This window comes from Mytilus edulis, chromosome 10 (assembly GCF_963676685.1).
Source record: "Mytilus edulis chromosome 10, xbMytEdul2.2, whole genome shotgun sequence".
Taxonomy (NCBI): Eukaryota; Metazoa; Mollusca; class Bivalvia; order Mytilida; family Mytilidae; genus Mytilus; species Mytilus edulis.
Genome location: NC_092353.1, coordinates 22560847 through 22577478, shown reverse-complemented (window position 1 = coordinate 22577478; position 16632 = coordinate 22560847). Strand labels below are relative to the sequence as shown.

The 16632-nt window shown below is 31.0% G+C and overlaps 2 protein-coding genes across 3 annotated transcripts in view; one reads left to right on the top strand and one right to left on the bottom strand.

Annotated features, from left to right (window-relative positions):
• Window positions 1–16632, bottom strand: part of LOC139490679 (glucose dehydrogenase [FAD, quinone]-like) — a 542951-nt gene that overhangs the window by 457762 nt on the left and 68557 nt on the right. The gene's annotated exons all lie outside the window — the stretch shown is intronic.
• Window positions 1655–15674, top strand: LOC139490681 (glucose dehydrogenase [FAD, quinone]-like). 2 transcript variants are annotated; one of them, XM_071277599.1, is made up of 13 exons: window positions 1655–1730; window positions 2726–2804; window positions 3896–4029; window positions 4766–4974; window positions 5523–5712; window positions 6671–6799; window positions 7220–7341; window positions 8278–8445; window positions 10800–10950; window positions 11653–11813; window positions 12272–12446; window positions 13172–13397; window positions 14989–15674. In XM_071277599.1, the coding sequence occupies exons 3-13, from the start codon at window positions 3906–3908 to the stop codon at window positions 15158–15160; spliced, it is 1827 nt and encodes a 608-aa protein (XP_071133700.1). In that variant the 5' UTR covers window positions 1655–1730; window positions 2726–2804; window positions 3896–3905; the 3' UTR covers window positions 15161–15674. The 2 variants fall into 2 exon arrangements, with proteins under 2 accessions (XP_071133700.1, XP_071133701.1); XM_071277600.1 differs by lacking the exon at window positions 2726–2804 and having other exon boundaries at window positions 1675–1730.

Genomic DNA, 16632 nt, shown 5'->3' with positions numbered 1-16632 from the left:
CCATTCATTGACAATGTGGCAGAATAGTGATGCATTTACTAAAATGAATGCAAATAATCGACATAATAGGATCAAATCGTTAGTGGATTAAGTATCTAATTATACATACATCAAGGATAATCTACAGTATTCGATATTTCATAAGGAATAACCATGGAACTAAGGAAAACGCGCGTGAATTTCCCCGATGTAATGGGTAGCAACGTCCGGGGATATGGGTTAGCAACACTCAGGGGCTATGGGTTTTGTAACGACGTGCGTTAACCAATCAAAATCCTAGAAATATACTAAGCCGGGGATAAGATGCTTTACTTTCCTTTAAGATTAATATCATATTGTATATTCTTGGAACAGTATTATTATTCAAATTTCTGTGTTTACAAAAAATTCTACATAAAATATCTGAAAAGAATACTGAATAAAAGGTTCGTCATTTCGTGCTCATTTGATGATTAAACAGATATCATAAAGACAATGCTAACAAACTCTTGAAACACTTTATTTCCACTGAATGATGATTATAACCATTTCGTATGCATTTTTGTCAAATCTGTTAAATTTAGATGTTGAAAATAACCCTTCATAATTGTTTTTTCTCTTCAACGTTTTTGCTATTTTCATTTTTCAGACCGAAGTAATTGGTGAACTACAGTGATGTATCAATACATAGAAACGTTGGGAGGTATATGACAAATAGGGGTCCAAAAATGTAAAGTTACCTGAGGAAGTTGGAACTTTTTTCACGATAAGTTATAAATAGGGAATTTTAGAAACATATGAAAGTATATTGGGTATATTAATATTTTGACTGCAGGAAATGTTTTTATATAAGACAAGAAGAGATGGCCATGATGTTAAGATTTTGTATAGAACTTTATATTTAAATGGTTGATGAACTGCCTATTTCATAGTTATAAATATGGCGTTGGTCATCAGAGGTTTATGTCAAGGAAAGACGATTTACGTTCTGCATTGCAAACTGTGATAACAAAACTTACATATGTTTAGTAATTGAGCGTAGTACACGGAGGGTTGCAGTAGCTGAGTGCTGACGTTTTGTATATTGAAAAATATATAACAAACAACAAAACAAAATAACTATATACTTCTGGCTTATGCACAGTGTTCTTGACCTCATTTCCATGGTTCAATGAATGCCTAACGAAAAGAAAATATCAAGCATTTACAATTGTTATATTGATTCGTTGTTCGGGTAATATGACAGTCAGACAAGGTTCAAAGTACCAAACATCTTGACTAAAGATAGATTGGGGGGGGGGGGGTCTAAATCAAAATCTATAGAATTTAGACAGTCAGACAAGGTTCAAAGTACCAAACATCTTGACTAAAGATAGATTGGGGGGGGGGGGGGGGGTCTAAATCAAAATCTATAGAATGCTTTGATAATTTGTCAAAATATAGTTTATAACATGCTTTTTCTCATAAACATAATAAAATCAAAAATCAATTTGGGAATTAAATTATGAACTAAATAATATTCCAACCCAGTTTATACAGCAATAACGTCTAGCAACAAATCTGCTTAATCCTTATAATTTGGAATTATAAATATTTAAATAATACACGAGTTGATTCGAAATCAACTCGTGTATTATTTAAATAATTCACGGTCAGCTTTTTAAAAAGCTAGTATTATATTGTCAATAAGCTGACTTGATAATTTTTATCTTGGATGACTGGCTGCCGAATATCGTCATATATTTTACGCGGTAAGTTTTGTTTTAATGGTACATATTGTTACTTTGTCAAAGTTTTAGACCACCAATGATGATCAACTTTGACTTCAGTTGAAGACAAACACTCTTAAAATGTTCTTTATATATAGGTTATTTGATGATGACCTTTTTGCATATACACAGCATTATGTTTTATCACTTAACTATAGTATTACACACCACACATATCAAATGTGTGTCAAAAACTGGTGTATATATGGGGAGAGATAGCTGGACATTTAAATCTAAAACATAATATTTAGCAAGCACTTTAAGTACATAATATTTAGCAAGTTCCGTATGCTGTTTCATGTGACAAATATCTTAGATCTTATTTGATCTCTATACTTCTCTAGCTAGCTTTATTGACTACCACAGAAAATAAATCTTACCTATCTATGGACGGTTCTATATATCTTGGTTCTCGGTGATACATCTTTTCTCAGTACTCGGACTCAGTACAAATCCATCTTTTTGATTGGTTGATTTCTGATTCTGAGTACGATAATCGTTCTCAAAATTTGTATGTCCGCAATGCCAGGAAGTCTCTACTTGTTTTACATTCATGGGTAACTCTTCAAATCTTAAACACTAGTTTTAGCTTCTTTTTTGTGGTTTAAAAAGTCCTTATATGTTTTGGCAATTTTCATTCAGCTCAATCATACAATATATTCTTATTGTTATGTATGAAAAAAGGGAAATAATAGTATTAAATAAAGTTGCTAAGTCACTGATGTCTGAGAACACATTAATAATAATCACCATTACAGAAAGATATGTAGATTCGTTATAAACTAATTAATTACACTTTTATTTATACTGTAAGTGCTGTTAGGAAACCTCTTAAACAATACCGGGAATTTTTAAATTTTGTGTACATTTCTTACCATGTGTATAATTTTATAGATATCACTGTTATTACTATCGGACTAAAATATGGGGACAATATATCATATTTATAGAAGTTGTTTTTTTTATCTATTTTTTAGGGTCAAGACTGGCTTGATATGTACACCTAAACAGGGTTTATCAAAACCTGTATTAGTTAAAGTATTGGAGTTTAGTGAGGTGAACATTCTTAATTTATCCATCTAATCAAGAAATTATATCATTAAAAACACCATATCATTCAAAATTACATAAGTTTAAATGTGCAATGCGGATGTATGTATGTTATGAAAATAACTCTAACTATCAAGTTACATTTAAGAAATAAGAAACTGTACTTAAAATTTGTAATAAAGTAAATGTGTTCTATTGTCAAATACATTTCAATATTAAATTTCAAGTTCGTATTGCAAATTGACAACACTTTGATTACTCACATACATTTTGGGAGGTTAAGCTCTATAAAACTAGGTTAAATCCACCATTTTCTACCTTTGAAAATGCCTGTACCAAGCCAGGAATATGACAGTTGTTGTCCATTCGTTTGATGTGTTTTATCATTTGATTGTGCTATTTGATTAGGGACTTTCCGTTTTGAATTTTCCTCGGAGTAAAAAAAAAAACAAAACCGGGTAGCGCAGTTAACATTGTATTAAAAAAGTAATCCTATTCTAAAGTTTACAATAGATGCCAACAGTAGATAGATGTTCAAATATTTTTTGCAAATCTCGTAAATTGATTACGAGAAAACAAATCGAGATAAATGGCCAAATCACGGAGAATATTGTAGTATGAACTTATAAAGGAGCAACATTGGTTGTGCCGACAGGAGTATAACAAAATCAGCGCAGACCAGGCGACTATACTGATATCTTTAGATCTAAGACTGAAGAATTTTATAATTTATAACAGTTTTTATTATAATACGAAAGGGAAAAAGTGAGGTTGCCTAAATCATAAAAATATTTTTTAACAAAAATTTCGAATTAAAATTGCGTATAAGTATGAAATTATAGAACAGTTATTTATGTTTCTTAAAATAATACGAATCATGTATGTACAAAACAAATAAATCATGTCTTGATATTAGAACAAAAACAAAAAGAGCAGCACCAAAAAAGTATCAAATGTAGAAATCTGTAGGTAGTGCAGTCAAAAATATACCAATTATGTTATCACAAAAGAAAAACAGGTAATCATGCAAAACCTTAAAACTCCAATCAGTTTCTCACCGACATCAGTTAATTTTTTACACAAATATATATTTTCAGCGTACATGAGATGGCTTTGCATTATACAATTATGATGGCAGTATCTGGTATTCTCCTAGGAATTTATTTTCTGCCATCTGAAAAAGATGTAGTTCTCGATGTAAAGTTAAATGTAACATACGACTATATTGTTGGTAAGTATATACATAACCTATTTAAACAGGATCAGGTAGGATCCAGATTTAGTTGTACTGAAAAAAGGTATGGAAATAAAGTAATATAATTCGGAGTTTAGTTTGACGTCCATTATCCCTGTACTAGTATACATATTTTTAGGGGCCAGCTGAAGGACACCTACGGGTGCGGGAATTCTCGCTACATTGAAGACCCATTGGTGGCCTTCGGCTGATGTCTGCTCTATGGTCGGGTTGTTGTCGCTTTGACACATTCCCCATTTCCTTTCTCAATGTAATTGCTAAAATAAATCCAGATTATAAAATTTCATTGATGCTTCGTAGATAATTTCAAGTCTTATTATTTTATGTAGATATATGAAGTCGTGGTCCTTTCAGTCAATCAATGAACCATCAGTACAATCTAAAGCTAAATTGGCCAGAGACTAAACACAGAATAGGACAGTCCCCATTTGTTTAGAAAGGTTTCCTATCGACCCTGCTTTAATCTGCAGACTGGGTTCAAAAATAATAATTAAATCCGTTCAACTTTTTTAAACATTGCGATTTCAATTTATTTCTCACAATTTACTAAAAGATTTTTTTGTAGTTTTTGTTTAAACGCTAACCTGCTTGAAAGTTTAGTACACATCAATTGACTTATTTAAGATGCAAAGTTGAAACATCGTTATATAATTAACAGATAATAAATGCTATATCTTTCATAGATAACAAATATTACTGTGTTTTCATTAAGTTGGTGCTGGTTCATCAGGAGCAGTAATAGCAAACAGACTTTCAGAAGATCCAGAAATATCGGTGTTATTGGTAGAAGCAGGAGGTTCCGAATATGGTAATGAAGATATCACTACACCTATTAAAGCTGCAGCCGTAGAGAACACTAAAAATGATTGGTCGTTTTACACTGTTTCACAGAAATACTCACATCAAATGAAGCAAGACCAGGTATTGTTATTAATCACGTACCTATCGTGTTATTGCAAATAAGAGTGTACATTAGCAGCAAAGACTTAATACGTTTAAAAGATCAATTTTAAACAACAAAATGTTTTTGCACCAAATGACCCGACTGAAGTGTACAGTAGATACGGAGACTAAATTCATCGTACACGTTCACAAATGATTTTTTTCTTCTAATTTGTTCCTTTCAACAAAAAAACTCCACGTGTTTGCCTTAACACAACTTTACAAACTGACTTAAATTATTTATCAAACTGCTATTCGATTAAATGATTTACTCTGACAATAAGGTTACATGTATGTCTTAGGATATTACGGGATTTCTCATTATCATTGTTTATTTTTTAGAATATCGTATGAAAAATATATAATATAAATAACCAATAGAATATGTTCAAATTTCATATTAACTTTAGCCCTATTTATTTTGAATTATCTTTATTTGTGTTATAAGCTGTAAAGTGATTACGCGCAAATATAAGATAAATTATCTCCCAATGCACGCTTATGTACTGAGTCCAATTATTCACTAGAAAAGTTTCTGGCCCAGGGGTAAAGTTCTTGGAGGATCTAGCAGTATAAACTATCTCGCTTATGTCAGAGGAAGTAGATATGACTATGACAACTGGGAAAAAGAGGGATGTACAGGATGGAGCTATAAAGATGTCTTACCATACTTCTTAAAAATTGAGGATATTCAGGCTCCTCGATTTTATGATTCAGGTTCGAACTAGCTTAATTTCCCATTGAAAGTTTTTTTAATGAGTTTGCTATATACCTCAATAAAATTCAAATCAGTTGCTGTAAATGATTTTCTGCTGATGCTCTGCTGCTAAAGTTTTAGTCTTACATACATCCGTCATATGAAATATTGTTTACAGCAATCAATGACATAGCAATTCATTTAAATGATATGCATTTTGTAAATATTTTAAAAAGTTGATTATCATAAATAAATAAAGGCAAGAGTAATAAACCGCTGTTCAAAACTCATAAATTGATTGAGAAAAAAAACAAAACAAATCCGGGTTACAAACTAAAACTGAGGGAAACGCATCAAATATAAGAGGAGAACAACGACACAGCAGAAACACAACATTAACATGTAACACACACAGAAACGAACTATAAGATAACAATAGCCATTTTCCTGACTTGGTACAGGACATTTTAAGAAAAAAAGGTGGGTTGAACCTGTTTTTGTGACATGCCAAACCTCCCGCTTTTATGGCAATGTTAAATACAACATTTAAATGACAACATTACATGACAGGACTACAATACAAATAAATGGGAGAACATATAGGACAGAGAAACACACGAATACTAGCTAACAAAAGGTACCAGATTTAAAATTTAATACGCCAGACGTGCGTTTCGTCTACACAAGACTAACCGATAATAAACAGAACACAAATTAAGAAAAAAGAGGCCATTGTATTATCTCTTTCCCTATACTTTAGTTGTATACTCATTTTCCAAACTACTCCTACATTTTTATTATCTTTTTCCACAGGCTACCCTTTATAGTTGTTGTTTTATTCCGCAGACAATCAACAATCAAATTTTCATTCTACAGACTATTCTTGAATACTAGATATTTTATTCCAAACGCTATCAATAAACAATTATTGTTTAATTCTCAATTATTTCTGAAAATTGTTATTGATTTTCTTTACAGATTATCATTCAAGGGGTGGGTACTTAGGTGTAAGTGAAGTTAAAAATACACCACTTCCAGAAATGTATAAACAAGCTGCACATGAAATCGGTATAGAACATGTTGACCTGAATGGAGAAAATCAAATAGGTAGAATAATTTATTCATAGTATTTTTGTTTTATACACCCACAATATAGATCTACCGTCTTTCCGTTGTACCAACTATACCAATATAGATAATAATTCTTCATTTTATATTGATTTATAAGCAAAAGTCTTATGTTCAAATAACGGAAAAAACTGTTTGTGTGCCTTTTAAGTCCAAAATGGGTTAAAGTAAAAAAACAAAAAAAGGTTAATTGCACATTCAGAAATATGACACGCTGTTTTCAGATGTAAAATATGATTCATTACAGATTTTTAAATGTGAATGGTGAAATAATAGATACTATACACAACAAATTTCTTAAATAAAGTCAAGTTTTGAATTTAAAATACTTATTTGTGAGTGAAAACAAATAGTTTTGCGAAAAACTCTTATTTGGTTATTTATTTGAAATATTTGCAGGTTTTTCATACATGCAGTCGTCAATGAAGAACGGTGAACGTTCCAATACTGCAAAAGCCTACCTAAGACCTGTCATCAATAGATCTAACTTACACATAAGTATCAATACTTTTGTGACAAAGGTACTATATGCTTTCCTGTATTTTCCATCTTTACCCCAAAAAACCGTGCCTTGCGAAGACTCTGTATGTTATTTTTGGGGAATATTGAATATTAATCTAAAAACTTCTGTATAAGTTAACAGCTGCATCATTTTCGTATGACAGCATTTCGAGATAATTGCCACAATTACTGAACTAATGGAATATATATGAAGAAAGAAGTCTTTACAAAATTAAACTTCTATTTGACTGTCATACAAGTGAGAGCTCTAGCTAGATCTAAAACCTGGTTAAATCTAATAATTCCTACATAAGAAATACCTGTACCAGGACAGGAATATGACAGTTGTTTTCCCTTCGTAATATGTGTTTGAGATTTTGATTTTGCCAGTTTATAAAGGTCTCTCCGTTTTGAATTTATATTTAATAGTTATTTTGATTATTCTACTTTTTTTTAATGCAGCATAAACCTTTAATCGCTTTACAATGGTCCTACAACATGACTGACGTTAATATAGCAAAAAATCTGATTCGTATTTTTATTTCGGTATGTCGCCGAGTATATCTTTTCATAACATTCCCGTATGATTTTGTTTGAAATTTGAAAAAGATGGAATTAAAGAAAGAGAATTCAATAGCTTTCCCAAATGAAACAATTATGTCCTTTTAAACACAACATACCCATCTAAATGAAATTTCTGGTGTATAATTTTTTTTTTATATCAATTGATCCACACAACAATATCAAATCAATATATGCGGTAAGCATTTTAAACAAACTCGGAGCATAACAGTCGAAAAATGAAACTACAACAAAAAGATCCTGTGGTGGTTAACGCTCTATCTTATAACTGCTTCAATAAAGTATGTGTTTCAGTTTCATGTGAGTTATACGAGAGTATGGAGCCTCAAGATGTAAACGAGAAAATAGCTCAAGTTTAACTTAAATTTTAACAGGTATTACTTGAGGGTAAAAAGGCTATCGGTGTAGAAGTAATTAAAGACAACAGAAAACTGAATTTCTATGCGACAAAAGAAGTTATCTTATCTGCCGGAGCCATCAACAGTCCTGCTATTTTAATGTTATCTGGAATTGGTCCGAAGAACCATCTGACAAAGTTAAAGGTAATTTCGTAGAGTTATGATAAAATTGAGAATGGAAATGGGGAATATGTCAAAGACACAACAACCCGATCAAAGAGCAGAATAGAGCCAAAGGTCAACACTGAAGACTTGTTTTTTTGGGTAAATTGTTTTGTTATTAATTAGGCCGTTAGTTTCCTCAATGGAATTGTTTCATATTTTTCATGTCGGGGCCATTTTTAGCCGACTATATGGTATGGTATGGTATTGTGGACGTACGGTTGCTTATAGTTGTTACCACCATATCGTTGTTGATCATACTACATCTCCTTAATTCTTAAGTGTTGAATGATAAAGTACAATCCTACACAATTTCAACAAAATCTAACAACAGTACTTAGGTGAGTTGCGTCCGTTAAGTGTTCATATAGTTTTCAATGTTCAAATAATTCTTAATCCAATAACACCTGTACAATTTCAATGATCAAATCAAAATTAGGTATAACTATCCCACAATATTTCTGAGAAAAATCATCTTGCCGGTCTCAGAGTAGCCGAAATAGACAGACGCATGGATATATAAGTAGACAATTGGGCAGATACAGACCATGACTAATTTCCTCTATCAAATTGCCGCGGGGGACAAATATCTTCATGTTCCAAAGATTTTTATTAATCAACAGGTAATTATTTATACAGATTTTTCGCAATTCAGGGTATAAATCTCAAAATTCAACTTTACATTTGTTTCTCAAGAACCAGAAATATCACTTCACTGGAAAAAAATGTATTTAATGATTTCCAATATTGAAATATCCAAATTTATAACGTATATAAACTCAACATAGATACCAGGACTAAATTTTGTATATACGCCAGACGCGCGTTTCGTCTACAAAAGACTCATCCTTGACGTTAACTTTTTTTCAAAAGTTGAGTGAAATACATCGGCTTATATTTCAAATGTTGACTGAAATACCTCCAAATGATGAGGGAGCTTTTAAAGACCTGTAATACCCATAAGGGTCTTGCACGATCTACTGTTACACATTGAGCAGATGACAAAGTAATTATGTCTGTTTGTTTGATCAATATCCGTTACTAGCACTCCCAAGTCTACATTTTTTTCAGATTTAATTATTCATGTAATGTGTTTATATAATAGTTGGTATATATAAGTACAGTTCTTTTTTGTATTTGGCAGAAAAATTGCCATGTGTACACTGACAGGCGGGAGACATTATATCACTGTTCTTTTCAATTAAATTTCTAAAATATTAAGATTTGTATCCTATCAAAATGGCATCCTATGTTTCTGTATGTGTAAAAGGAATACAACAATGTTAAATCAACTACATTATGCACTAAATTAGAAATTGCATAATACACATGGAATTACTGAAACAACCATTGGCCACTCATATATACACCGAAACAGCCGCTGAGATGTTCAATCATGAAAACTTCTCATGCACAGTATTCTGGAGTTTTCAATATTACCAAAGTTGTTTTAAAAAATAGACAACGAAAATGACATTATGCATGACATAGAAGAGATCAATAGAAATAAATCCTATGTTTGAATTTTACAATCTAATATGGCAGCGAACTTGAATAAATTTAAGAATTATAAACTGTAAATATTATACCGGACTGAATATTCGAATGACAGTTATTCGGTAACTTAATTCTTTGTTTTCGTCCACAACCACCAAATGCCAACGGAAAAAAATAGCGCCCTCTTGTGGAATTTGTGGAACCTTTTCCATTCTTGATTTGTAACTTTTTGATTTGTATCGTGTAGTTTTCTTGATCATCGAAACTTCTCCTTTGCTGGGCGGTAATATTGAAACTGACGCATTCTCCCAAAACGTGACTAAAAATTACACATAAAAAAAATTAAGAAATGTAGAATTTCATTTAACGACCCAAGACAAGACTTCAACAAATTCATAAACTTGATTTACACATACATTGAGAAGTTACATTATATAAATCAGGAAATATAGAAATGCATGTATCCAATGGAAAATCATACGCGTTACAAATTTAAAGACTTTTTATTTTGCAAATTAGTAAATTGCATAAAGTACAATTTAAAAGACTGTATTTTATGAACTAAGGAATGTATTCGTATGATAATGACGGTTAATTCCCACCATAATATGAAATTGACGTCTTGAGTAAATTTTATTTTTGGCTTATAAAAGAGTGTTTATATATGACGTGTGACCTTATAGACTCTTAACAAATCGTGGTTGACTAACTATGTTCTATATAACTAACATGTAATTATATATATATGATTTTAATTCAGATATGCACTAAAAAACAATTTATTTGATTGCATAAATGATGTAGACGTTTTAAACTATTTTCTGCCAATCTTCCTCCAGATACCTGTTGTTGCCGATTTACCAGTTGGTGAAAATCTCCAGGATCACTATCAAATTTTCGTGAAGTTTTTGATAAACAAACCGTACTGTATTACGTCTGCTGAAACAGTCTCGTTATGGAATAAAATGCAGTATCATATATTAGGAAAAGGTACATAGTTCAGTAATGATAAGAACTGTGCATATGTGAGTCAAACACAAGTTAGACTTAAATATTCAAAAATGTATGACTATTTTTTAGAAAAACAAGTCACAGTCCACGAACATAGCTGTTTTTTAAAATGTGCTTTAAAACTTTAAAACTTTGATATGCTTTGTTAATTCCAGCATTGTTTTTTTCAACTTTCCAAAGGAATCATCTACCTGGTTTTTATGTAACCTTTGATTTGATTTCCACAATTAATGTCAGAATAAAGTACTTGTATATGTAGGGAATATAAATTAACATTAACCTCATTTATCTTTTCCCTTTGAAATATATGTTGTTAAATGGATTTACCTCCCCCCCCCCCCAAAAAAAAAAAAAAAAAAAACCAACAACACACAAACAACAAAAAACAAATGAAAAATATATTGCATAGGTTTCTTTCTGACATTAATTGTTTCACCTTTTAACGCTCATATTGTTCCAATAAGACAACGATACAATAAGCATTTATTAGCAGGTGTTCTCAACAAGCAAATTACGATGCGCTTTTTTCCTGATACTTATAAGTTTACACTGTCACCGTTGCAATTGGTTGTATAAAATAATTCAAAATTTGATAATTATGTTAAAAACACTACCCATTCACTATAATAATTATAATTTAAACAAGAAATTGTGTGTAATACACATTTATTTTATATGCAGGAGTTATGACTACAAGTGGTTTGGAAGGACATATTTTTGGTAGGATGACAGACCGAAACAAGAAAGAACCACTGTATCCAGATTATCAGCTTGAGTTTTTCAGCATTGCACAAGATGATCTGTATATGGAATATGGTATACCAGTGAATCATAATGAGTCTGTAAGAACTGTAGATTTTATTTCAGAAATATCCTAAAGACACTATTATATCGCTGTTAATAAATTTATTCATATAAATATGATTGAAAGAAAATCAATAACGTAAAGTTGTTGAAAGTCGAAATGTTAAAATCGAAATTCAAAAGTTCAACTTTTAAACCAAAAAATCAAATAGATTTGAATTATGGATCTCTAATGATCTGTTTTAGCTTTCGCATGTTTGTTATTTAGTTATTTCATTGAACGAAATTGAAGAATAGAAATGTAGAAGAAACGACTCAATCAAAACATTTTCGAATAATGTACCATTAAATAAAAAGGTGTGATGCTAGAAGCTGAAATTGACATTGTAAAATGAGTTGCAATCTGATTAAAAATATATTTGGAAGATAGAAATATGATATAATTGATTCGCTATTTCAAATACACTTACACTATATTTCGGGTTTGTTTTAAAAGGTAATTAAACTACTAAAAACAAGATCCAGTTCTAAGGAGTTTACGATGCTGGCCATTCAACAGCATCCGAAATGTACAGGTTATGTAAGACTTCAGAGTACTGATCCATTCGATTATCCCGCGATTGACCCAAACTATCTATGCGAATATGATGACGTGAAGACTCTTCTTGCTGGTAAGTATTGAATAGCGTGTTTTGACTAAGTGAACTAATTATAAGCAGCAATGAAAATAATTAAAATATGAATGGAAGCGTTATTGAACCAAATAATGCGTTTAAATTTCATATTGGAATAGTCATATTGAAGGAACTAAAACAATATATTAGTCATGTAAACTCACGACGTCAAAACACGACCAACATAACTACATGTAATGCAAAATATCTAATTTCTTATTCTAAAATGTGTAAACCTGTAAATGTGAACTATTATTTATAAGTATTTAATCAAACCTTTCTATGAACCATAACCTAAGAATGTCTCTGTTTAGGATGAATCTGATATCTTTAAGACTATGCAAATCAACTCATCATAGATATCATGATTAAAATTTTGTATTTGCGCCTAAATCGCGGTTTGTCTACAAAAGACTCATAAGTGACCCTCGAATAATAAAAAAGATCGAAAGGCCAAAAATGTACAAAGCCTTAACTAAGTTTAAATTCTAAAATTTGCCCAACAACGATTGTAGTTGCGAGGCAAGTATAATCTGATCAAATGCTTAACTAAAAGGGATTAGGTAATGGATGATTCAATCACTCCAAAACAGTGCTTTGCATTACATTTTTAAGATTTTATAAAAAGCAGTTATGAGTATAATGATTTTGTTGACATTTTACATTTAAAGAAGATTTTAGAACATACATATGCTTCAAGAGTTTTTTTTTTATTTGAACAGGTATACGAATAATGCGTAAATTGGAAAAGACCAAAGCTTTTAAAGAAATAGGTGCAACTCACAATAGAATGGATTTCAAGGGTATATGTGACACAGAAGAGTTTGACTCCGATGAATACTGGGAATGTATTATACGATACTGGGGAATGACAGGATATCATCCCGCATCAACATGTCGCATGGGGTCAAAGACAGACCCTTCTTCCGTTGTCGATCCACAACTTAGGTTTGTTTAATGTATTGTCAAAACACCGTTTCAAAAAAAATATTTTTTGTAAAGTAAAAAAAAAGTTAGAAATAACAAATGAACATCAAATAACAGTGAATAAATCTCAGACTATTGCAATGTTTATTTAAATTTGTCAGTCACACCCTATTACTGGTTATTAAAAAGTAAAAAATAAAAGCAAAAATATCGAACTCCGAAGAAAATCAGAAACGAAAAGTCCATGGTCAAATGGCAAAATCAAAAGCTCAAGCACATCAAACGAATGGATAACAACAGTCACGTTTGCAAAATTCATTGCATTGCAGTATCAGTCTGAATAGCAAATGAAAAAAGTTCTGTGCACGGGATCAAAACATTTGATTTAAAAGACAATCGATAACATAGACCAATTGTATTTGCCGCAAGGATACTGACCTATAGAGCATTTGCATTATTCACGTATCATGATACGTGCACGGATCGACGTATATATACGTATCGAACAGATTTGTTTACAGTAATGATTTTACCCCGATCTCAATTAAAATAAAATGCATTATATAATATTTTCATCGGGACCAACTTGACTGTATTTATCCTTTCCTCATATACGTATTATACGATACGTCGATACGGATACGTACCAGCAAATACTTGATTAATGCAAATGCTCTGATAAAAGGTTGTTTTAAAATACATGAACTTAAGAATTAATTAGATATGTCGACATATATGCATATATTTAATTTTTTACTGTTGTTTTCTGAAGTCTATGATCGTATCTAGGAACAAAGGTAACAAAAGAAACAAAGGACACATTTCATATTAAAAACAAAAAAAGACTATTCCTTATTTTATGCTTTGAAATCGGTCGTCTGAAACAATATCTGTTGCCTTTATTTGGTATAACAAAATATTTCAGTGACAGGAAAGTTAAAATTAACGTATAGATATACAAAGAATTAAATGATAATTCTTTGTTCAGATTTATTCAATGAGAAAACGAAATAACTAAAAGATATTTTTTCAAACTTAAAAAAAAACCGAGTCAGCCAGACAGAACCTTTAGAAAATAAAACTTGGTTTTTTTTCTCACAAGATACTCGAAATGTATTTAATACAGAAACAAATACAGAAAATTTGTTTTTATAAATGATCAACTGGACAGAACCTCGATTAAAAAAACTGGTACTTCTTATAAGATACGCGGCATGTATTTCATATATATAAAGATGTTTTCATAAACGGTCAGCTGGACAGAACCTCCAGAAAAAGAACCAGTTGCTTATCATGCATAAGATAATCGTAATGTATTTCACACAGAAATAAATGCAGAAATGTTGTATATTAGAATCTAAGATTATTGTCAGGTCAATTTCTAAGTTGCTGGTATATGGAGGGTAGCCATGACATGCAGTTTTTATTCCTTTTATTTCAAATAATGCATGCTTAAAGAATCATACAGAAACATACATAGTGATTTTGTCGTTAAAAGTTAATCTATAATCATTCAAAACGGCTTGATCACAACTTAAATTTGGATCCAAACTGTTTAACAACCCAGAAGTGTTGCGTGTGCTTCCATAAAATTGACCTCTATCTATTACAGGGTAAAAGGAATATCAGGATTACGTGTTGCTGATGCTTCGGTGATGAGACATTTAACATCCGGGAATACAAATGCACCATGTATAATGATTGGCGAGAAAGCAGCAGATCTGATTAGAGGCAAAGATACCGTCAAGGCATTCAGGGATAAGATTAAACATTTGAAATTATAAAGCAGACAGTTTTTTTTTTTAAAAGAGCATTATAATAATCTGTTGTGAAGTGAAATTCATTTTGGTGATAGCCTTAAGGATGTCATACATGAATTTCGCAGATTTAGAGTGTGGCAAAAGTAGAATAAACGATTCTGAAGTAGTCGCAGTTGTATAAGTCTTGCATATGGATCTTGCTTTGTTGCAATTGGAATATTTAAACATATTTCACTCTATATTTTAAATGCCAAGATATGTAATGAATTGTCAAAAAATGTATGCAAAACGATGATCACATTTGCCTGCTGACGAATTTTCTTTTTATATATATACAATTATTCAGGTATGTTTTTTGCATTTTCTGGTTTTATCTGTCAAACTTTTGTAGCATAGTTTTCAATTTTTATTTTCCAAATAAAAAATAAGACTTATGTTTTACTTTACATGTAAATGTATATATATTGCAACACTGCTTTTAATGTTATAAATAAAGAATAACTTGTATAGAAACAAAAAACATATTTAAATATATTAATATTGTTGTCATCGATTGCCAAAAAAAAAGTAAAACAGAAAATTCGACGTGAACTGGTACTTTGGTATATAAGATTATAGGAATCAATGTTAATTTTTGTTCTTCCTATCTAACATGTCTAATATGTTAAATGTATGAAACATCATTTCTCGTCAAATATTCAATAGTTTATATATGGGAAACAAGCACACGGACCCCTCAATTTTTTCTATCTCTTTAGTTCCTTTATTCATAAACTTTGATTTTATAACAGACTAAGATTTTTAAAAAGGCTGGTATTTTGGAGCAGAGTAGCGAACATACTTAAAGAATTAAGAGAGATCTTACATCTTCCATCATGACATATACCTGTATCACTGAACGAAAGAGTACATGTTCAATGTTTTATATTAGAAAACATCTTCTGAATAAGGTGGAAAATAGTAACTGTTCCTAAAAGACATGTAGCTAGGAAATATTGTTTGAGTTTAAGTTTACTTGTATATATACTTCAAAAATTGTATACTTATACGAGACAGTTACAGGGGAGGTAATTAGGAGACAACTGTATTGTATTTTAAGCTCCGACGGCATCAATTGGGGATTTGATGGTCGCAAATTAAGTTTACTGGCTACGCGTTAGATATCGATTGTTAACTATAAGGTGTCAATCGGTAAACTTCAGCTTCTAAACACGGCATGTAAGTAGCGCAGCCTGCCATATTTTCACTTCATAACAGACAGAGAGAGAGAGAGAGAAATTACGATTACACGATATGTTTGCGTGAAAAATGATAAAATCGTGCACAGAAGTCTAAGTTTATGATATATACATGCATTATTTTTCACCGGTCACTCGTTTCTTATGACTTTCAATGAAAACATCAAATTTGTTTATGATACAAAACAAGTTACAGAATTAATATTTAAATATCTTTCTTTCATCTGAAGCTGAGGGAATTTATTGGAAAAGAAGTCA

What these genes read in the sequence shown, in the direction of transcription:
- LOC139490681 (XM_071277599.1), top strand. Translation starts at nt 3,906, where the DNA reads ATGGCTTTGCATTATACAATTATGATGGCAGTATCTGGTATTCTCCTA. An exon ending in TCCTCGATTTTATGATTCAG is followed by an intron (nt 5,713 to 6,670) that starts GTTCGAACTAGC and finishes TTTTCTTTACAG; the next exon opens with ATTATCATTCAAGGGGTGGG. An exon ending in GAATGGAGAAAATCAAATAG is followed by an intron (nt 6,800 to 7,219) that starts GTAGAATAATTT and finishes AAATATTTGCAG; the next exon opens with GTTTTTCATACATGCAGTCG.